Source organism: Vidua chalybeata, chromosome 1, assembly GCF_026979565.1.
Source record: "Vidua chalybeata isolate OUT-0048 chromosome 1, bVidCha1 merged haplotype, whole genome shotgun sequence".
NCBI classification, from domain to species: Eukaryota; Metazoa; Chordata; class Aves; order Passeriformes; family Viduidae; genus Vidua; species Vidua chalybeata.
In genome coordinates, this window is record NC_071530.1 from 45,171,823 (window position 1) to 45,195,577 (window position 23,755).

Sequence of the window (23,755 nt, forward strand, 5' to 3'; positions counted from 1 at the left end):
GGGCAGAATGGTGCCTCAGAGGGCTGCAGCAGGAAACCTCCAGGCTATGAAGGGTAACTATGCCAGAGTGGGATCAAAGAGGCAAATTATTCTTGGCTCCCTCCACTAAAGTGGTTGTGCAAGTCCAGGACTATTTCTTAACACACAAATATATTTTGTGATCTGAAATAATTTGACACAGAATGAATTAAAAGTTTACTTTAATTTTGAACCATTTTATAACTGCATTTTTCTCATGAAGCATCTGTATCACAGCAGGCTACAATAACTTTGGGATAAAAGGCAACTGGTAAACTGTCCAATACAAGGTTCCAAATAAACAGTTTTTACTGGCCCCTACCCAGACATATCCCAGATAAAGTTTTTGATCAAAAACATGAAATAGATCCACCTGCTTATTTTAAGCATATTAAAAAGGAAACTAATTGGACCATTTCTATTTGTCTAGTTTTTTTATACAAAAAGGCTACACAATGTTACACTTTATTCAGAATACAGTTAGAGCGATTATGAATTAGTGTTCTACACCTTTACTCAATCCTTAAAAATTAGAAACTGCTGTAGCATATTCACTATAACTTAATACTACGAGAGACTTTAAAAAAAACTAACAACAATTACTGCAAAAAGAAAGGCTACTTTCCAAAGCAAGCAAGGTCAGTACCATTACAGAGATTTAAAAAAAATAATAAATTTTTAACAAGCAAGGCTAGGGTTTGATAAATTCCATCTTGCAATTCATTCTTGTGCATTCTTCGTTTCTTGAATCACTCCCAAAATCCATTTGTATTATTACTCCTCGACCAAAAAGGACCAGAACAAAAAGTTTACTTCAATTGTTCCCATAGGAAACTCAGCTTGGTTAGTGTGTCAGGCACTTTCTGAGATACTAGCCCACCCCTCGAGCCCTCTCAGCAACTCTACAGGCCAATCAATGCAAGTTCACTCAGATGATACAGCTGCAAAGAGAAAAAACACAGGTGTCAGTGCTCCTGAGTTGTAAAGGGCTGTTGTAACACATCAAGACTGCATGAAGCCGGTGCACAAGACGTTACAGTTAATTACTTCCACACTTCATGGCAGAAGTCAGTTTGGAGTGTGCTCATTGTGTGTTTCCAGAGCATTTATTCATTATTGTGGCACACTGGGACCCAGTCGAGCCAATCCCTCCCTGCCAACCAAGTCCTCAGTCCAGTCAGCTGTTTTTCTCTTTTTGTTTTGTTTTTAAATTCAAGGTTGGAGCTTCTTACCTAAAGGATGATTTACAGGTCAGTATCGAACCAGGCCAACTGATTACTGTCACCTGGAGGCAGCCCATCCATAAGGTCCTGGGCATGACCAAGATCTGGCAGACCATCAACTGGGTAGTCAGCACCAGGGTGGTGGCCACCCATTTCATGTTCCATCATAGGGTCCATACCCAAGGCATCCTGACCGTATCCGCCAGAGTGGAAAGAACGGTAGCTAGGATCTAAGAAAGTTAAAGGTGGCAGAGGGAAAAAAAGCATAATGTTAACAGATGTTAGATGCATCAGAAGCTGCAAGTATCAGTGTGTGAGGAGATCGTGTAGCCATCTAATTGTTTTCTAGTTCAGCCAAGTTCAACACAATCTGGTGCCTGCCCTTAACAGCTATTCCATTGTTTGGAAAAGCTTTCCAGTAGGATTCTGCAGACAAAGCACACTGCAGTCAGAAGCACGAGCAGATTCCAGCCAAGCCATTAGTCTGCACAATCAACAGTACTAAAATTCAACAATATTGCAGCAAAACCAGGCTCCAAGACTGTAGACTTGCTTCTGAAAGACTAGTCAAAAATAGCTCAGAATCCTTAGGGATACGCTTGTGTTCAAATCTATAGACACTCACAGACTAACGCATTCAATACCAGCTTTGTTGTTTTAAAGAAAAACTGCACTATTGGAATTGTCAAGTCCATTTGTAAGGAATGGAAAAGATTTCTGGAAACAACAGCTCAGCAGGAGGTGTTCCCACAGGACTCAGACAAGAGACACTGGTTTTGCATGTTCATACAGCTCCCATTTCAGTGCTGCCAGTGGTGTTGCAGAAACGGGTTATTTGAACTGGCAGTTCCCCATCTGCCTGTCAGTTTGCAATACCTCGCTGAAGAGAAAATTCACTCTTCACTCATTTGCAGTTCTCCTTTAAAATCTATGACTTGACTTCATCCAATTGAAAGTTTAGTCAAGGGGAACAGAAGACACGTACCATCTGGGCGGTATCCAAGAGGCTCTCCCTGGGCACCAATATCCAGTCCGAGATCCGCTGTCTATGTGTACACAAAGAATTACAAAACAGTTTTAACATCAGGTCTTTTGGTCAGCACCAGTAATTCTGAGTTTAAAAAGTTGTGAAGCTTGCCCCAAATCCCTTTGAACAATTCCTCTGCAGTGAGCACTGCAACACTGCTGTCAACATGAAATGCCTTTTTAGCTAAGTATCTGCATCCAACATGTAATAGCCAGATTTAGGAATCCACAGATCACTGGAAGGAGGGTTCTACCTGGGAGTGAAGAAGATGGGGTGGGTCTAGAAACACTCCTCAGGTAGGTACACCTGTCCAGATCCTGCAAGTCAGATATTCCCAAGGCAGCAACAGAGCTTTTAAGAGTTCTGAAGGAACCTCTCCCATTTGTTCAATTACAGAAGTAATTGCCTGCCTGCAGAGCAATTGCCTAACTCCAATCTCAAAGAGATATTCCATTTTAGCTCTCCCCCCATGCAATCTTGTGGTAGATAGAGATTTTAGGAAAACAGAAAAGTAACCTCTGAAATAGTACAAATTAAAGGCTACTGCCCCCTGTGTAGTAGATACATACAAGACAAGACAAATTAGGCTCCTGAATCTCAAGAATTTGTGAGAAGACAAAGAATGAGTGAAGCCTTCCCTGTATCCCATGCACACAGATAAACTTCAGTCTCAATTTACTGTGTAGTCCATTTAAAATGAAAAAAAAAAAAAAAAAAAGCCATGTGTGATAATGAGCCTGCAAACATATTCAAGTCTGAAATCTCAGTTCTCAGGACTTGAGGGAGTTGCATTACCAGCCCAAGATTACTAATCCTGCATTGTTGGCTTGATAGAAGCCTCACAGGATATGTTTTATATTTATGCTTCCCTCATATCACTAATGTTTCTATTTTTGCATCCAGAGTTCATTAGGTTTTGACAAGCAACACAGAAAAGTACAAAGTTCTTGTATACAGCTTTGCACACTAGCAAGCATAATGAGCATTACACACTTCAGCAGCAGCGAACAGATTCTTCCTCTCTGCCAGTGAAAAAGCAGCTTGAAGGCTGCTTACCACAGGTTCACTGCACATGAACACAAAGAGAGAGTAAGGAAGGTACAGCCACCACACAGCTGTGTAAAGCTGGGCCTGTATCACTGATGGCATCTACACTTCACTGGTGGAGGGAGGGAGAACAAAGAAGTGAGCTGTCCGCAGGGAACTGTTCACATAGATCACAGAACTCACCTCGTTCCAAGCCATTGGCTCAGTCCGGAACAGGGAGCTTGTCAACTCAACTGAAAGTCGCTTCTTATAGTCCTGTGGTTTGTCCTCAGACATTCTGAACAGCACTGCAGCTGCGTAGGTTGCTGCCAAAAGGAAGAGTGATTTTAGTAGAGGTCAAGACGCCCATCAACTCTTCTAACACAAGTATGAAACCAGCCTTAAGTTCACTTACCAACACCCTCATTCCTAGAATGAAGCAGTTCTGTTAAAGGAGCAGTTGCACCTTCAGCTTCGATTGCTTCAGCTGCCTCCTTGTCTTGAGCCAGTTCACAGAGTACACCAGCAGCTACTCTCTGGATATTCTCGATGGGAGAGTACAACAACTGCAACCAAAACATGAGTGCTCTTTTAGCTCTTCCACTTGAAATGAGCTCTTCAGCACACTCTGACTTAGCAGCTCTATCTAGGAAGCGTAAGAGCTGTTTTATTTCTTTTCCTCATATGTATTATAGTGCTGTCTTGAGCTCTCACTTACCTGCACAAACAGTGGAATGGTATTTAGACCCCTGATTACAATTCGATTATGAACATCACGTGCAAGAATGTGCAGGGCTCCAGTGCAGCCCTCAACAATTTCTTCCATACGCACACCCTCCTGGTTAGGGAGAGAAAAGGCATTTTTGAATTTGAGATATTGTATACTCTCTTCTTAAGTGACTGTCAAAAAACCAATCAGCAGTTCCAGCTAATCATCCAAACTCATCCCCTACACTCACCCCCTTCCCCCAAGTGCTGGCCTTCAAACTTAGCATCCCTGCTATGAGTCAATCCAGTGTACCCTCCCAAATTCAGTAGTGAAGCATCCCAGTGGAATGATTCAGTGGCTTTTATCATGAACATCCCCTCTGATAACACCATCTCTTTTTCTACAACCTGGATTAGCCTGGCAGTTACTAAGCTGGAAACAGCAGTTACCAGTAGCAAGAGGTCCCTTTCTGCCTCTGCAAGAATTAACTACACTCCTGTACTAGTAGATGCTGCTTCCATTTGCTGTGCTAAGCACCGCCCCCACCTTTGTTAATGTGTTTAACACGATAAAAATAACCCAACTGAGACTGATCTTGTTACACTGACCTGGAACCAAAAGAGGTAACAAGTATGGAGCCTGCACAACTTCTCAGTACTTCTACAGGTCTAAGGACCCTTGCAAATATGCAATAAGCTGTGACAGCATTCCTAAAGCCATTCTTCTTCTGAGGAGGGGGGATTTCTGGTTTCTTAGCTGACAATTACTTGCCTTGCCAGAGCAGGCAGTACCAGAATTTCTGTGAGCTCTAACACTTAGAATTAAATGCTCAAGATGTTATTAAAATAAGAACCAAGGTTTGTTTTGGCATCCTGATTTAAGAAAAAATCTCAGATCTGCCAAAAAAGAGCTATCAGCGCACAGATAATAATGTGAACTAGAGCAAATAAGACAACAGTTCTTTAGCCCAAGCACTACAGCACTGACAAACGAGGAGTTGGAGAGAGCTTTGAGAGATGCAGTGTCAGGGAGGACACTCACCACGAACTGCTGTTGTGTCCCACCCATGGAAGTGCGCCGCTGGGTATCCTGGTGTGCTCTAACCAGCAACTGCACTAGCCTTGGAATAGCACCTTGTTCACGCAGTGGGGCGTGGTTTGCAGGACACAGAGCCAGGTTGCGGATCAAGCCAACAGTAGCCTGCAGGTAAGGAACAAGTGAGGAATAAAAGAGCAGGACAGGTGTGTTTGCTGTTAGTGACTTCTTTTTTTAACCAGTTCATCTCAAATGTTTAAATCTTTAAGAGAAAACACTAAGTTGCTCAAGTGGAGCAACTTCTCCAGCAGACAATATGTATCCCCCCAACACTGGAAACAAAGAATTTTTCACTTTTAAAGTTACATTTTAAAGAGCAAGGGTTTTTAGTTTCAGCTCTGCCAACTTTTAACCATTACTTACCTTGATCAAAGGCCAGTGTGAGGGTGGGTGCAACAGCTTTACCACCACTGGAAGTCCGTAATGGAGACGAACTGCATTTTGAGCCATCTCTGCTTCTTGGTGTCTGCTGGTGAGGTGACGGAGTGCACAAATCGCAGGTTCCGTGATGTCTTCCCTGTCTCCAGCCCGGAGGACTGTGCGCACCAGAGCCTCGATGCCACCGACCTGGCACACCATCATCTTGTTCTTGTAATTGTTGCAGGTAAGGTTAGAAAGGATGCCAGCGGCACAAGTCACAACATTAATGTCATCTGATCCTAATAGCTGAACTAGAGTTCCTAGAAGGCCTTCCATGCCCTCCTGCAGAAAAAGAGAGAAGAAAAAGTTAAGTCTTCTTTTTCACTATGTTGACTTTTGCTCTTGATCCCTCAGACAAGCCCTTTACCTGCTTTGTTGCAGCATCTGACAGATTTCTCAGAGTCCAGAGACAGTTCTGGACAAGACGCTGGCTTGGATCTGTGAGGTGGAGCCCCAAAGCTTGCATCCCACCTGGAAGATGGTACAGATTCGACACCATTACTCAGATTTGATACCATACTCTGATGCTCACCTTGTGAGCAGTCAGATCCTTTTCTTCCTTGACATCTAAGTACAAAATCTCACAAGCTTTTGGATCCTTCTTCTCAATATCACAATATGGCTGGGGGCCTAGCCCTTCTTCACATAGGAAAATAACAACCCTCTGAAATTCCCTATGTGACACTGGGCCTTTTAAATGTGTGCATATTCTCAGGGATGCATCCTGACAACACTCAGCTACTAACACCACCCAGTTAACAACACAGTGGAGTTACTAAAAACAGCCACCCTTTTATACTTCCGTATACTAAAGGCCTCTAAACCTGGTTATGGACTTAAGGACCAACCCAAGTTAATTTTTTGATGCTGGTAGTTTCTGTTCTTGATGGAATGAACTGATCCCAAAGTACTACGCAGATTTTTAAGTTAGAATGAGGACAATGTACTTACCAGCCTCAACAATAGCAGGTTTGTTGCTGGAGCAGACTGACAACACCTTTAGCACCCTACTTGTGGTCCACAATAGTTTCTCATAAGTATAGGTCCTCATTATGTTTACTAAAGCTTGGGGTCCACCACTTGCCAGAATAATCAGCTGAAAGACAGCAAAAATAATATTTGTCTGTCACTTCCTACACATATCAGCAGGTAGTAAATGTTGCTGGCTTACACTCCTCATGGTTACAGTTCCCTAAAAAAACATTCCCATCTGCTTATGCGGACTGTGAGTTTTATTGTCTCACTATAAGCACAGCAGCATTTCCACAAGATAATTCCTGTATCCCTCCACTCTTGCAAGGTCAGATTCAGATTCAGGAGGTCAGTACACAAGAACTGTCAGGCCATTCATAACAAGCTTGCTCATTTTAACTTCTTCAGCACCAGAGGCACCTACCTTACTTTCTTGATTGCCATATGCTAAAATCTGAAGGCAGTCTGTTGTGATGGCCAAGAATTTGACGTTTGTCTTGTTGAGCAAGGCGACCATTTTCTGCAGCCCACCAGCGAGACGGACAGCCATCTTGGCTCCTTCCTGATGTAACAGGAGATTGTGAAGAGTTGTAATGGCATAGAACAGCACAGAGTCCACTGGGGACCTAAAGAAGGGGAAATCCTCATGAGTACCTGCTCCTAGCAGACCCAATTGCAAAACACAAGTACTGCCTCAGTAGTGCACATACCCCAGCATTTTAACCAAAGCAGGGATGCCTCCTGATTTGAAGATTGCCAACAAGCCTTCACGGTGATGTGAGAGGTTGTGTAGTGTCCCTGCAGTACACCGGGCTGTCTCCACGTCATTTGTGTTTTGCATGGTACGTACAATGGCAGACACCATCTGGGGAGATCTCATAATGGCATGGCGAGATGCTTCCTTTTTGGACAGCTGATGAACCATAACTGCAGCCTTGTTCACCACCACCTAACACAAGTGTTTGAATAAAGCTTTTAGTTTTAAGGTCATTGAAGGTGCCCCAAAAGCCAGCAAAGAAAATACTTACCTGGTCCTCATCATTCAAGAGTTTGGTCAGTTCTGGGATTGCACGAGTTGCAAGTTCAGCATCATCTTGGTAGTTTATCAAATTAACAACAGCATGTTTTAACATCTGGGATGGCTCAGCTAGGCGCTGCACGTTAGTTGGGTGAGCTGCATCAAACTGCGTGGATGGGATCTGCATTCCTTCATCCAGGGTTTCAGGGAACATAGCTGCACGCACCCTCTGAGCTCTAGTCATTGCATATTGGCCATCAATATCTGAAAATAAGTCATGATAATCTCAAACTAGGGATAAAAAGCTCATAATCCAGATTGGCAGTAATTGAGTAGTTAGGTTTCTGTATTATTAAACTGCTTGTCCAAGCAAACCGGTGTAATAGAGAAGAACTTACCCGCAACTTGCTCCTGGGTGAAGGACTGAGAGAATCCCTGTTCCCACTCATACAGCACTTGTGTTGTGTCCACATCTTCTTCTTCAGGATTTCCCTTGCCACTCAAAGAGGGAGCAGTTGTTGTGGCGCCAGAATGAATACCAGAGTCCAGATATGATTGCTGCTGCCAATGACTGACCGCTGCTTTTCTGTCTGGCTCCATTGCCATATCCAGCTCCATCAAGTCAGCTGTAAGAAATCATTGGTGAACAATTAAGTTTAGTTCAATTATTCCAGCATGTATTAATCCTGCAAGAGATGACAGAGATTTTACATTAAAATAAGCTGTTATAAAAAACTTCCTCAATCCAGCACTGCAAGTGAGCAGCAACTTTAAACTGAGGCTTTATGTTGAGCCAATGTAAACCTAAGTGACACTGAAAAGTTAAAAAGAGAGGGATGAGGAGTCTTCTAGATTCTAGTAACAGAAATTGTAATGCGTTATATACCTTGAGTTGCCATGTTCCTTGTTATGCTCCCAGAACTCTTTCTTGCACCCTTTCAGAGATCCTAAAAAAGAGCAAGGTTAGAACTTATTAAACACTACTCAGAGCTAGTAAGACAGGATTTCACATTAGAAGACTGGAATTGCAAACTAAGACTTGGCACACCTTGCCATTTCATTACTACAGTGAGTATACTCAAATGCTAATTAGCAAACCCCCATGGACAGACATGCAAAAGAACACAATGTATCACCCAGACTTCTGTCAGGTTATGTGTAAGATATTCTCTTAGAGCTGCAAGAGAACAGGAATTGAAGACTGACCATGATAGAGGTACTTTTCATTCCTCTATCTTTCCATAAGATGAAGTCCAGACATTAAATTCCAGAGTTTGGAAATGCCACAAAGACAATGGCTTAATGTCACACTTCCTCACTTCCCTCAAAGATAAACTAATTAGAAGATACTAGGAAAAACTGTCTGATACAGGGCGACAACATGAATTTTCATGGGGAAAGTTGAAATGATCATTCTGCACAAAGACTACCTAAAGAGTTATAACTGCACTTCCTCCTTTATTCCCTCCCTGTGCCATAAGAATAAAGGCTTCTTCCTACAAAAAACTCTTCCTTGAAGTTAAAACTAAAAATTGAACTAGTCTTATTTAAAAAAAAAAAAAAGCTGTCCTTCAGTTGAACACACATTGAGTCCCCAAACTCACTTTTATTGTATACACAGAAAACCAAGACAACTGGGGGCAAGGAGGCTGAAATATGATCAAATGCCCTATACAGATTTTCACTATGAACCTCCATTCCATATCATCCATCAGTTTAAAAGTATTTGTACCATAAATCCGTACTTGTCTCTTCATTAACCCAGAAAGAGAAATTTGAGGCTACAGCTCCACAACATGTCATTTTTGTTTCATTTGCTCCCCTTCCCCCCACAGTCCCACACTGTTTCCAGCACAGACACAGAGCTGGTGACAGCCTATTCTGGGAGCCAGCCAAGCAGAGGCATTTGTAGTGGTAGCTTGTGCAGGGAGCAAAACCATCTCTTGCAGCAATCAGCTTTCACTGTGCTGTTAGGTGTTAGAGCTGTGCCGATCCAAACATTCCTGCACAATGAAGTAAAGGCAGTACACTAATCCCTGAAAGGACAGGTCTGCAGTGCTGTGTCAGGAGAACAAAGTCCACCTGACACTGGATTTGTGTAAAGACAGATTTCCCAGTTTAAGAGTTTCCTTCAGGAGCACCTTTGTGAAAATCATAATTAAACAGAGGGCAGGCCTGCAATTTTAAAAGTCTCACTGGATAGGTGGGACAAGCTTACATTTCACTGACTCTGAGCCAGCTGCAAGATACTCCAGCAGCTCCTGAGCAATTTTGTTGCTTGGCTGTACAAATGCCAGTGCTGTTTGTCCTGACTGCACTCCCACAACTTTTGGCAGCAACCCTTCCCTGGCTCTTTTAAAACGGGCAGTAGATCTGCATCTGCAGCAGATAAACAGCATTAAGCTGATATAAGACATTACACAACATACAATGAGCATCCTGCTGTGCAGCTGGAAACACTAAACTGGTCCTTCTCCACAGCCTGGAAGAGACTGGCCAGCTCAGAGTCTGCCCTTGACAATGGGCATGGAGGATGTGCTGAAAATACAGAGACTCTTTCCAGGCCCTTACCCATGGATTCTTGCAACATGCTGTTAGGAGTTTGAGAGTAGTACTGGCAAGGGGAAAGAAAAACTTAAGTCTCACTGTCAGTTCACCATTGATTAAAAAAATTCTAATGAGTAGCTAAGTTGAGAAAGTGCCTATACAAATGCTTGACAGCTCTTTGCAGGTCTTCTGCATTACTTTGTGAGTTCCATTAACACATTCCAAACAGAAAGGGAATAGCAGTAACAGTAAAATTTTTATCTTTGCTCTCTGTAGTCCTCATTCTAAGTCAGATGTGACACTTTCAATACAAAATTTGGCATGTTCTAGCTGCTACGTGAAATTTTCAATATGTTTAGCACAAAAAAAATTTATTTTTATCATAAATTTTCCCATCTCCTCCCATCAGGACTATGATTAAAAAAGGATCACCAAACTGGTTTTGAAGTTGACTGTTTCATCTACCACTATGTTAAGAGCAGTGACTATGCTTTGAGACATTTACTACCACCTGAGACTTCCACATGCAATAAGGGGGTTGGGAAGAACATTTATGATTTTCTCCACTGTTGAATTCTGCATCAATGAAGGCAACTGGCCTATAGCACCTGCACTCTGAAATTGCTGTTTCAATTTCAGCAGGGTGAAGAGATCAGAAGAGCAGCTCTACCATTAGGTAAAATCCAACAGACCAGAGTAGTCAGTGAACAGCAGCACTGTTCCAAAACAACACTGAAGAACATCTACAAAATAGCACTCAAGAATACGAAGTGTTCAGAAATGCATTACCAGTGACATTCAGTCTTTGGAATGCTGACCCTTGATCAGCTTGCTAGCTGCAACTCCAAGCTCCAACATCCTGACCTGCATTTCATACACCTGTAGCCCCCCAGCAATTCCTGGTAGCTTTTTTTTATTATTTAGATAGGGAATTGTGTTTAATCCTAAAAGTTCAAACTAACTGCCAAACCAAAGTAGCCAGGGTTTGGTTTTAGGTTTTCTGCACCTAAATAGTCTCTCATCTTTTCATTCACATTCTTTTCTTATTTTACAAAGAGGTAAACTGAGTCCAGGCATGCTGCTGACTTCGTCTTCCTGTTTGTCACTCTCAAGGTTAACCAACGCATTTACAAAGGGAGCAACACCACCAGGCTCAGTACAAACAATTGTGCTGCTCATTTTCTTGACAAAATGGATCAGTACAAGGTCAGTCAAACACAGCTCAACCATCAGGATGAGACAGAATTTGTTTGTATACTTCACAAAAAAACTTCAGCATAGCTGCAAGCTTCACAATTTTTGAAGGCTAGCAGGCACTCAGAAGTGGGAATTCTGATAAATATTACTTTATACAGTTCACATAAATGTACTGCGAGGAGTTATGGGACTCAACTCTTCTCAAAAAGCTCTTCCTGCCCCATGAGACTCTCCACTTGCTCAGCAAGCATTATCAGCTTTAGGTTTAAATGAAGGTTAGGGTTTTTTAGACTATGTATTAAACAACTCATGTGAAGATCAATTCAAGACCTTGCACTAGGCTGTATTATATGGCAACTGCAAGCTTAGAAGGCACATGAGCCTTCTAATTTCAAACTAGTACAGAAGACAATTCAATTTTCTTGATTTTTAAAAGGAATGAGGGAAATATTAGTATTATTTCTTATCATGTGTTTTCATTAGATATTAATTTCTGATTCTGGAGAATAGTTAGGCATATGCCAGTAAAGTCAACAAGCCTACAGTAGTTCTGAAATCTGAACAATTCTCTTTAAGACTGACTCAAATTACACCTGACTGATCTGATAAGCAGCTCCCTCCCCACCCCTGCCACTTTTATAAAGCAAGTCAAAGTCTGCAAGAATGCCATAAATACGTTGTTTGGGAGCAGCATGTTATTAAAACTTGCACAAGAAATCCACACTGATCCATCCTAACACCGTGAACTACTGCACACAAACACCCCTCCTGACCATGTTACCCTGTTTTTTGTCTCTGTCTCACCTGGGACAGGCCAAGCAACTGCACCTTTAAACGACCCAGAACAAGTAGATCTTCATTTTCTGACAGTCACAGCAGTTAAAAATGTGTATCACCTACACACAAAGGAAGAGAAGTATCTGTACTGAAAAACAGTTTTTCTCCAAATGCTCTGAAGTCATTGCAACAATTCCAAAGGTGTTACTGAAAGTATCCTTTAGGTCTGATTTTATAACTGGTCTTAGCTGCTTGCCAATGATGTTACCTGTGTATCTGCTTTACAAAAATCCATAGCCAAAATATACAGGCAACAGTAGTTCCACAGCTGGTAACACTAGAGAGCACTCATTTCTATGACCCAAGTCCGTGTATTTCAGTTCTTAATGCAGCAGAAGCTTCCTAATTAACCTCAGTTTTCAAGTTGGGAATTTGAAAAATACATCCAATTAAGGAATTAAAAAGCAAATCAAAACAAAACAACCCTTTATCTTCCCCTGGAAGCCTGTTTTCTAGAAAACAAAATGTGGGGGAGGAGGAATTATCCAAGCAGGACAATACTGACAGTGGAAACATCAGGAAAAAAGCTTTCATGGTATAAAGACACTTTAGGCAGGAGTGGCTGAACTGTCTCTAAGCAATTTTTGGTCTAATCTAAGCCCCAGATACAAACACTCTTGCAACAGAGACCTACTTCTACTGATCTTCATCTTACGAAGACATGATCCAAACTGTTGTAAACTTCTAATTATTCCTTATCCAAATGTGGATAAAATTCTCTCCTCCCATATCCACCCACAGGTTTTAAAGAAAACTGAGAATTTTTATCTGGCTGTATTAAGCTCTGGTAAAAGTACCTTTGTAGGTAATTTTGGAGGTCCTTCATGTACCAGATGCTTCTGTAACACTGGTAAGAATTCCTGGAAGGACAGTTTTGGTGTTGTGTATTTTAAGGAATGTTAGAAGCTTGTGGTAGGAATGACAGCTGGGGTTTACAATTTTTTGGAAAAAAAAGAAAAGAACAGAAGACACTTTATTTGAAAATAGGTACAGCATGTGCTGGAATTTCACTCTGAAGACTGCACTTTTAAAATATTTATTTTTCTTGTACAAAGATACCACAGAGGATTACAAACAACAGTTTTCCTCGAATGTATTTCTATATCCAATACACAAATACTGAAGAGCATTCCCATATTTTGTCTCCCATAGTAGCAGTTGCAGTCCTCAGCCACCTTGTCCCCTCTAAAAGATACAGCCACATAGAGTGAGTGCAGATTATTTTGAAGTTAGTTATATGCAAGTATTAGAAGGCCTTGACTATTGGGGAAATTAGTCACCCACCAATACTGACTTTTGTACACCAGTGCTTTAAGGACTTGAAAGGACAAAAGCTACTATGAAACTCACTGCAAAGTGGCTCTTGAATAATGGCTATAGGCTGTGAATTATCACATTAAAAATATCCAAGTGGTGCATTGCTTTGTTTAGAGACAGAAAAAATAAGGTTTATACCTTATTATCAGTACTAGGAACAGGAGTATAAAACTTCATGTATTTTATATTAACGTCAGGCTACTTTCTGCTTTTAATGGGGTCATTTCTAATACTATGCAAAAATATCTTCAGGTGGCTTATGACAAGACACCTTAACCTAGTGGATGAAACTTAGTGTGTAATATCAAAAGGAAACAAGTCAAGCCACACAGTCTTTTTCCTCTAACAGGGAAAAAAAACTATAGGCTTTCACAGCTTTAAAACTTTTCTGCTTTTTTTTTTGTTGTTGTTTACATGGTAGAAACATTCATCTGTAGCCTTCACTACTACTTCAGAAGAAGTGCCATGGCAAGAGATGAAGCAGTATTACTATATTTAATTGTTGTGCCAAGATGTAGCAACTTGAACTATTTCAGAAGCTCCACTGAAAACTAAGAGCTACCAGTAATCTTGACCTGAATGCCACGGCATGCGCCCACACTGAAATCCATCTTACTGATCCTAGAGTGCTACTGAACAAACATTTATTAACTATACCTTGTGGCAAAACTGCTCTGGTTGCTCCTCCAAGCAACATTTGTTAGCATCATTGCCTCCAACCACTAAGCTATTCTTGCTTAGTAAAGTATTTCTCTTCTTTCCAGTGATAAACTCTGTCCTGTGTAATCCATCCAGCTCAAATTTATCCAAGCAGGAATACTTCAGACAACATATTCTACCGATGCCTGCAGAAAGTTAGAAGATGCCTTGCAAACAACAATACATTCTATCTTAGATTTAGCTAATCATACCATAATAAATTAGACTCTGAACCCAGATCATGCAATAGTGTTAAAATAGTCTTTAATTTCTCTTATTATTAAGACTGAAAGTCTAAGGTTTGTTTTTCCTAACAAACTTGAGGAAATTAAGAAATATGAATATCTGCTTTACTGACCTCAATTAAAAGGTTCCAATTTCTAAGCCTTAGGCATCCTTAAGACATGCTGGAAAAGGCAACAAACTAGCTCAGATAATCCACAGATTTAAAGTGGGAGAGGGGTGCAGATCTGCCAACACTCACTGCAAGTCACCTCTATTTCAGCCACTCTTCTTTGTTGCTTCATTTCCAATTCATTATTTCCTTTTTCCTTCAGGCATTCCAGATTGCTATTACATCAATTGTCCTGGCTTCTCAGCCTTTGTCTTCTGCCTTAGAAATTACCTAAAAATTCCTTTCTGTAATAAAGGCAGAAAAACCTCCCTACACTAGCTTTGGTAAGGGTTTTTGTTTTTTGTTTTGTTTTGTTTTTTTTTTTTAAATAAGAGTTCACTTCATGCCACACACAAAATAAGGTGTTGCCTCTCTATTTTCAGTTACATCAGCAATCTAAGGCCAAGAGTACAGAGTTTCTATTCACATGCCCGTTGGCTAAAGCAAACAACACGTAAATATTTCCTTCTTGCTACAGTTCTCCAAGTTGATTACAACTGAAATGCAGGTAGTCTGGTAGCCTTGACTAGACTTGAACACTAGGTTAGCTGTATTTAAAAAGAGAACATGTTCCTCAAAAAATGTCTAGTGAAGGAAAGACTTACGTTAACTTAAGTTCCAAAAAAGTGAAGCTTGTTTTGCAGTCAATACAGTCTTAAGCAAATGTGAGTGAGTAGGGAAAGGGGCCACAAGAACTTTACAACAGCTGTAAAGTTCCAGTCTGCCAGACTTCACCTCTGAAGCACTACAGGACACACACCTGTTTTACCTTTCTCTTCCTCCTAAAAGAGAAAGCAGACTAGTAAAGAATCATACCTCCTACCTAGCTGGCAATGTTCAGCAACTATTACATTTCAAGTGCACTTGAGACTATAATGTAAGTGTAGCAAGAGCCACATTTTGCTTTGCTCACCTAAAGTAGAAAAAGCCACCCAGAATGTGGGCATTTTTAATCAATTGCTGAAGAGCAACTTTACACAGACTGACAGTTCAGGTAACAAAAAGTATCAGCAGTAGATGTCAGAGATTTCACGGGCAGATGGGTCTCTTCCAGCTCTTGCAGCCCTGTCCGTGCTATGCTCTGAGCAACTAACACAGGATGAAGGCACTAACAGCTTGTGCAATTCATCAGGGTCTTCACGGGCACTAAGGTTTAAGTACCCTTTTAAAAACAACCCATTGGAATTCTCAATAAAGCAAGAGCTATCAGTGGTCTGAGAGCCACTATCAGCCAACAAATACCTCAGATAACAAGCACATCAGGAAAGTTATTAAAAAAGAAATAAAAGTTTTTATCCTGGCACCAATCTGCACTATCATTCCAGAAGATGAACTCTGAAACAACAGAACCTGCTAGGAAGCCTCTCCAAGCATGAAGCTGGCAATATTATATAAATGTTTTCCTTTTGAAAGAAAGGAGATGCACAGAACTTCACTCTGTAGGACAGACATTCTAGAGAAACTCTGGCAGAATTACAGACTGATGGGACACAGATATGTCTAAACGGATTTGGTAGAAGCTACCTACCAACATAATTTCTTATCAGCAGTACCCTACATAATTTTGCTTGATGCTGGCCAGAGGCACATGGCTGGGCATCCTATGCAATGTAAAGAAAGCACCTCTTCACAGAGTCACATACTTTTAATTAAAATCATGCTGCAGGAGCTGAAATTTCACAGCACTGGATCTTGTCACTTCAGAAATTAAGTATTTGGAGCTACAGCACAGTTATTTCACCCTTTACCTAGAGAACATTCAGGAGTTACAAGAGGATTGGGTCTGTCAACCCAATCCTTTACATTCAAAATCACAGGCAACTATACAAGCAGCTTCTAACAGGATCTGCAAACAAAGCACTCTGTCCTATGTATTTATTTGTCCTTCTAGAAACTTCTGGTTGCTTTTAAGAGGTATAAGCAGCAGCTGCGTTCAAGTTGACAAATCATCAGGTCACGTTTGAGAGTAATGATTTAAGAGAGCTTTTCATCAGCAAGTATACCACAGCACTATCAGAAACTTTATTAGTTGGCTAAATAGACCTCAAGCACCTAAGTATCTTCCTGACTGTCCAAGACGGGAGCTGATCATAATGTTAAACATTATGATATGCAAACTGCTTCAAATACAACTCTGCTGTTACACATCCAACTTGAGAACAAAAGTAATGAACTTCCTCACACAATATACATATCAATCCCGCAACAGCAGTTTGTAGCTCAGTATTAGAGGACTGGTATGACACTTTCAAGTTAATGAACTTGCATTAAGTCATAACAAGATTATCAACCCAATTACTCTGTCTTAATTATTTTGACCAACTAAGTATCATCACCACAAACAAATAAACAGTTTGTGGTGTTTAACAGAAGTGATTAGTAACAGTCAAAACAGCTACTAATCACTTCTGTTCAGCAATGCATTTGGGATCTTTGGGTCACTGGCACACACTTCCCACTAGGGCTTTGTAAAGCATTCACTAAGTTTGAGTATCCTCATGGCTGGTCAAAACATTGAGAGGAGTTTTAACACAGCTTAGAGAGCTCCCACCTTTTATTTGCACGACACAGATATGTACATTATGCATACTCCCATCTTCCTTGGTTAGGGATGAGCCAGTGTTTCTATCCAAGGTTTAGTCTGCCAGCAGGACTCCATAAATACGCAGTGGTTTACAGCTTTTGGTCCATGTACCCATACTTATCACTGAGTAAGGTGACTGTAGTAGACAGCTGGCAGTAGACAGGATCAAAATTCATTCTTTAGTCTTACCTAGTTACATGAAAAAAAGTTGCCATTGCAATCATTTAGAAGCAACATATGATAATTCAGACAAATATTATACCACATTTCATTTAAAGTTCTCAAAGTTCAGGGACAAAACCATTGCCAGCCCTCAAGTTTCCCTGCCCACATGATTTTGTGTATCAAAAGGACAATGGCTCTGCAGTCATTTAACACAATCACGTGCATCACTAAGAACAGACACTGTTACAGAAATACCTTTCTGGCGTGTTTGTGTATAACTTGAAACACTCACTTCCACACCAACACAGAACAACTTAGCAAACCATCTCTCTTCCAGACAAGGAAGTATCTACCCATAATCCAGTTTCTTCTTAGATTGAAACCACATAGTCATCCCTGAATTTAGATGTTAAACATTAATCTCTACAGTTTAAAAAAACAGAGTGATTAGTCATAATTACACTGACAAAGTACTTATGAATCTGAAAGTGGCTGTCTTTGCTTGTCTGTCAGAATAACGCCGTATTTACAATAAGGCACACCAATACTCCAAAAAGGACTGTTTAAACAACAAACATGCTAATGAAGTCTGACACTAAAAGACATTTCTTCAACTCTCTCTTAATTAAGGCAAACTGATAAGGGAGCCGCATTTAGCAGTGCCTTTAGGATGTTAAGATTTCTGGCCACTGGAGGGCACCTGAATTGTTGCCAGGACAATACAGAACTACTTGCTACAGTTGCTGCAGAGTTGGCAAACTTCTCCAATTTATACAAGTCTATTTAGCGCAGTAAGTCAGCCCAGAAATGCTGGTTCCAGCAAATACATGTACAGTGCACATGCTGCATTTGCCAACTCCAGCAAAATCCAGCTACCTCATACTGTTTTTTAAATGCAGCAACATAGAATATGAGATTAACTCTTTCACCCTTCCACATCAGTCCTCAAACAAGGCTCCAGAGTTAATTTAGTATTAAGTAACAGAGCAAGCACTTCACTTCTGCAATACCAATCCAGCCAATGTACATTGTTTCCTAAAGTCAACTTGGAACATGAACAAAAAGTTCTGCTGTAAAGTAACATGTGCACTCCTACTTCCCAAGGGAACGAAAGCACAGGATGAATTTGCTTTCACATCAGAGTAAACAGACTTAGAAGGTGAGGCTAAGCTACAGGTATGTTTCACCTGTTCACCTCATCTACTTGGTGTTCCACACAGACAGAAATGCCAGAATTAGACTTCCATTAGTTCTCTCCCTTGCACTTGAAGTTACCTGTCAGTGAAAAAAGAAAAGCACAAACCCCCGAAAACTGAAATATTTTTTTGGCTCCTTTCTTCTCATGAGAGGCAGCACAGGCTACATAGTTTAACACATTGCCCTTCTAGGCTAAAGCCTGATCACAGACTACAGCAAGTTTTGGAATCAACGCTAGAAACAGATATTAAAAGTTAACCAGTGTCAGGCTGCCTTACGTTGGCAAGTCTAGCCAATTCAATTGATGCTTAACTGGAAAATAAGAAATATTGCCCTTCCAGGAAAATAATTTTATCTAAAGAGAAAAGAAGAATTACACACAATACCTACTGCCAACGAGTTTACCATTTCTAGGTTCCCACCCAGTCAGCCAGCAAGGCACTGGACTCAGAGTTTGCAAGTGCATGCTCTGAGGACACAGAAGCAAGTCACAGTTGCCTGCAGTTTCTCACAGGTTTTATCAGGCTTTGTAAAGTATGATGTTCAAGATAGGTAAGGTCAGTCCTGATTTTCCTGCCATGGTATGCAGGCTACCACAGTCACAGAACAAGTTTTGCTGCAGGCAACTGCATGATCACCACAACCCCAGCATTACCAGTTTAACTATGAATTAAGGTAAGTGATTTTGATTACTGATGTATTTGCATACCAGTCTGCCTACTAGACAATACTCTGCAGAAACATCCTTATCCAGGAGTTTCAGACAGCACATTCAGACTTCAATTTCTGAGACAGAAGCCTCCAGCAGCCATATTTCCTGCTCCATTCTTTCCACTCCTAAAAACACTGCAAAATCAGAACACCACTAGTACTAACCTCTTGCCTTAACATCCCCAAAAACTCAAGTTTAACTCTTCAGAACATGGTATTTCAGGATGCTAATTCAGATGTAGAGTCACTACAGATGGACAGATGTTTCAGAAAAAAAAAATCATTATGTCTGAAGGGCAACCAGGTTTCACAGCCAAGGTTTGGTAAGCCACTTAGTGATACACCACAGTCAGAGCAAAATGCTGGTGTCCAGAGTAGACATACACCATGCTAAGAGCCCACTCTATTTATAACTTAGGCAAGAAAAAGGAAGCTTGGGTTGATAAGGCTGTAACACAGCATTTGAAGAACTGATTTTTTCCAATCAAGCTTTACTTTGTATTAAATCCTTGCTCCTAGAAGCTACCGTGCATGGCATTGCCTTTCCAACATGGTATTTTTACTTATTTCTCCCCTAGACCTTGTGAAACTGATATTCCCCTGGATATCAGTTTACACCTAAATAGAAAATATCTGAACTAACAGATAAGCAAATATGACATGTCTTTAGAACAACTCCAGAACACTCAATTATACTGAGACATTCAGTGTAATTTTGAACTGAACAGTTGAATTTAGAGAGACTCAAACTCTTGCCTGAATACCTAAGCAGCCTCATTTGCAACAGTACCAGCCATTAGACAAACGACACAGCAGTCACATACCTGCAGCTGTCAGCACCTTTTTATCAAAAGTGCAAGATCAACATTAGGTTCCTGGACTGTTAGGTACTGAAATCCACATTATAACTTGGGCCAATACACACCAATAAGTTTTGCCGCTTAGGCTTTTTTTTTTTTTTTTTTTGGATCCTTGCAGCAGTACCTTTTTCTCATTCAGAATCAAAACCATAACTAGGAAGTTGCTGACTGGTGTGTCCAAACTTAGATCAATAAAACCCCGACACTCTTTCAAGCTAGTTCTCTCGTCTTTGCCTTTACTATAGTCTCAGCACATAAAGATCCTGTTTTACTAAAACCCCTCCTTGATTTCCGTCCGTCGACCTCAGCATACCAGCCCAGCCTCTTTCCATTCACCACTTGCATACTTTGGGGGATGGGAGGACCACAGATGTCTGGAATATACAGAGTGTCAGAACAATGGCTGCTCCATGAGAAAGAGATCAAGAAGTAGCTGATTACAAAGATCAACACTGCTATTCCTAAAGTCACAAGTAAGTTGCCCGTGGTACCCTCACACAGTCTGTCTTTTCTTTCCAGTTAGGATAATTTTCAGAGTTTTTTGGAAAAAGACACAAAAATAAATGGCCCAACGTCCTACATCGAGTTTTAACTAGGGAAAAATGCAAGGTTTTGCTAAATTTAAGAAAATTTGCTGCTCTAGGAGCAGCTAATCATGCACGATAGAAACGAACTAAGCTTTGTTTAAAAAAAACCAAAAACAAACCAAACCAAACAACAAACCACAAAACAACACACCGGGAGACCCTGTTTCTAGAGAAATAAGTGCCCTAGATAGTTCTGGGAGTAACCGCGAGTTGATTCCCACACCTCAGGAACGCGGTACTTCGGGAAGCTGGAGCCGCCGTGGTCCCCCCAGCCGGCCACGGGAAGCAGCGGGCGCTTCCCCTCGCAGCGTGGGAGCCCCAACACCGCCCGCAGCCCAAGTCGTTCCCTACAACACCCTGGTAAGGTGGGTGTTAAACTTAATTTGATTGCTCCCAGCTCCGGGAAAGCTTCATTTCGGTGACACCCAGAAGCAGCAGCACAGCCTCTCCAGCAAATATGCAATGCCACTAAAAGCGAAACCCCACAAGGCAACAGATTAGTTATCTCCCGCTGACTGCAGTGACCGTGATTAATTATATTCCGTACAAATAAACCCGTACCCCGCTCTCTTCCCCCTCCTATCGCCAAAGCGGATCTGCAACCCACCAGCGAGTTAGTATTTCCCTAAAAACGGAGGGGGAAGAACCTCTAAAATAATAATAATAAAGGGTCATTAAAGTACTCCGGGCTCAGCTGCAAATGAGAACAGAGCCGGGCGCATGGACTTGCCTTCTCCCGCAGACCAGAGCAGCCACCCCCTCGCCCCAGGACGAGCTTCCCAAGAGACACCTCGGGAGCTGCAGCTGCCGCTCCTGCAGCCACGCAGCTGTCCGGACCTCCCAAAAACAAGAGCCCTCTCTCTCTTCCTTTCCTGCCCCCCCACCTCTCTCCCACCCCCGCTCTCCCCCTCCCCCAGCCCCGTCCTTCCCGCCGGGCACACCCTGGACCCCCTCACGGTCGCGGGGGTGCCCGGCCCGGGTTTGCCCCAAGTTCCCGCCGGAGAAAGCGGCACTAACGTTGGAGGAAGGGAGAGCGCAGGGTCCCCCCGGGCTCCGGCGGCGGCGGCGGCTGCTGCCCGGGCGATCCTGGTCCGGTCCGTCTTTCCTTCCTCGACCCCCCGCCTCCTCCTCGCTCACGGCGGTGCCCCCGCCGCTGACTCCCGGGTGGCGACCGTACGGGGCGGCGGTGTTCGTGTCCCGGAGCGCCGCCGCCGCCACTGCTCCCACCGCTGAACCGAGCGAGAGGCTTAAAATGGCGTCGCTCACAAGGAGGTTCTTATAGCGAGCGCCGGGCCCGGCTGTGTATCCTGCCGCCGCGGCCGGGCCCCGCGCGCGGCATTCCATAGGCGCCCGGCGCTCAGGGCAGGCAGAGGGAGGCGGAGAAATAGTGCCCGGCTCCCAGGGCGGAGGGAGACAGGGAGCGGGGAAGCGGCTCGATACAGGGGAAGGCCGGGCCGGGCGGCGCTGGGTAGGGCTGGGCTGGGCAGGGCTGGCCGGGGCAGGGGGAGCACGGCGGAGACACCTTATTCCGGAGGTGGGAAAGAAGGATCCCAGTTCCCGGCTTGCGAACGAAGTTGCTGCTGCCCTGAGGGGTGTAGAGGCGGCGGGGGAGGGGATACGACTGAGGGGATCAACCCGGGGTCCCGCTTTGGGAAGGGAAGGGGGGGGGGGGCAAAAGGCGAGTGTGACTCTCTCTCTCCTACTCCTTTCCAAATCTCCCCCCCTCCCCCGTTAATTTGGAGTTTACTTGCCTGAGGTTTTGGGTTTTTTTGGTTGTTTTTTTTTTTTTTTTCTTTAGTGCACGGCACCAACTGTAGCGAAACTCCGTGTTCCCAAACGCCCGCGTCGCCACGTCCGGGAGACGCTCGGGCGACTGCGGAAAATCGGCCCTGGCGCTGAGATGGGGCAACCGCCGAACCCGGCCCGGGGATCGGCCCGGCCCGGGGCTCAGCCCGGAGCCCGGGGCAGCCCGGGAAGGTGGCGGCGGGCCCCGCTCACGTCGGCGGAAACGCGCTCCCTCTCTGCCCTTGTAAATATTTGTCAGGAAGCAGTTGCCAAAGAAAGTATCTCGTTATGCAATTTTTTTTTTTTTTTTTCCCTAAATGGGAGAAGAGACCTTCCCTTCCCCCCACCCCCCCCACCTCCTCCTCCCGTCGCTTCTTTAGTGATTCGTAAAAAACAGGAAAATACGAATTGCACAAGGTTTTTGCGCGGCGTGTGAAGGCACGTCCGCGGCGGCCTCTTCTCGGCGTGCTGGGGCTTGCACAGCAGAATGTTTTACAGACTTTTTACGTGCACCGTCTTGCAATGGCAAAGTCTGTGTTTAACATACCAGGAGGAAAAAATACATTCACACCTCCCTCCACATGAAACAAGGACCGTATATACAACGTGGTTATGGAAAACATCCGTTGCCAGAGTGAAAGATGGATATTATTTTGTTCCCTTCGGAGAATAAATTTGCTTTGGCACGGGCTGATGTGGGAGATTGAATTCTTGTTTTGCTTCTTCCAGTCTCTTGTCCCCCAACAGGCTCCAGTTTCTGCAGCTTTTGCAGTGGGGAGATGTGCGGTTCACAGAGGGGCTACCTTTATGCCTGTTTTTTTCCACTGATAATCCTGTTTTAAACAGGCTCTAAGTTTCTAGTTAGAAAGTTGCAATTAAAAATTTGGTTTTTCCCGTTGATATATTCAGTCAGATGTAGTGTTAGACTAAAGGAACTTCTTTCACAGTGCTGCTTGATTTTCACGTAAGCTGCTTTCTTTTGAATTTGGAGCTTTTTAAAACAGGGGATTTCTCCTGGGCTGGGGGCTTGCTGGCAGGATAATGTAAGGCTGGCTGCATACAAGAGACAAGGTGGAACTGGCATGGGTGACAAGGGGGCCACAATCCAGTGAGGCAAGTGCAGGAGAGGGGTTCCAAGGGTGGGTTAGCTGTCACTACTCATATGACATTGGGAAGGCAGTGGTAATAAAAAAAATCCTATTTTCCTCCCACTACGCCTGCCACTGCAGAGCATAGCAGTCATTCACCCACCAGCCTCCCTCTGCTGTGGGCAACCTTTGGTGCCCACTAGTAAAGAAAATAAATGCTACTTGGACAATCCTGAAGTTGGAGAATCGAGAAATGCAGCTTTCCTGTTTTCTTTTAGG

General features: G+C 42.9%; 1 protein-coding gene across 2 annotated transcripts; it reads right to left on the reverse strand.

Moving 5' to 3' along the window:
• Nucleotides 1-183: 183 nt before the first annotated feature.
• Nucleotides 184-22,568, reverse strand: CTNNB1 (catenin beta 1). Of its 2 annotated transcripts, none has more exons than XM_053936296.1 (16): nucleotides 22,355-22,568; nucleotides 8,395-8,455; nucleotides 7,907-8,134; nucleotides 7,519-7,772; nucleotides 7,201-7,439; nucleotides 6,915-7,116; nucleotides 6,470-6,614; nucleotides 5,886-5,989; nucleotides 5,462-5,800; nucleotides 5,045-5,203; nucleotides 4,013-4,132; nucleotides 3,710-3,860; nucleotides 3,499-3,620; nucleotides 2,227-2,287; nucleotides 1,251-1,471; nucleotides 184-959 (listed from the first exon to the last, which is right to left on the reverse strand). In XM_053936296.1, exons 2-15 carry the CDS (start codon nucleotides 8,405-8,407, stop codon nucleotides 1,263-1,265), a joined length of 2,346 nt encoding a protein of 781 aa, XP_053792271.1. In that variant the 5' UTR covers nucleotides 8,408-8,455; nucleotides 22,355-22,568; the 3' UTR covers nucleotides 184-959; nucleotides 1,251-1,262. The 2 variants fall into 2 exon arrangements, with proteins under 2 accessions (XP_053792271.1, XP_053792263.1); XM_053936288.1 differs by lacking the exon at nucleotides 22,355-22,568 and adding an exon at nucleotides 21,621-21,809.
• Between the last annotated feature and the right edge of the window lie 1,187 nt (nucleotides 22,569-23,755).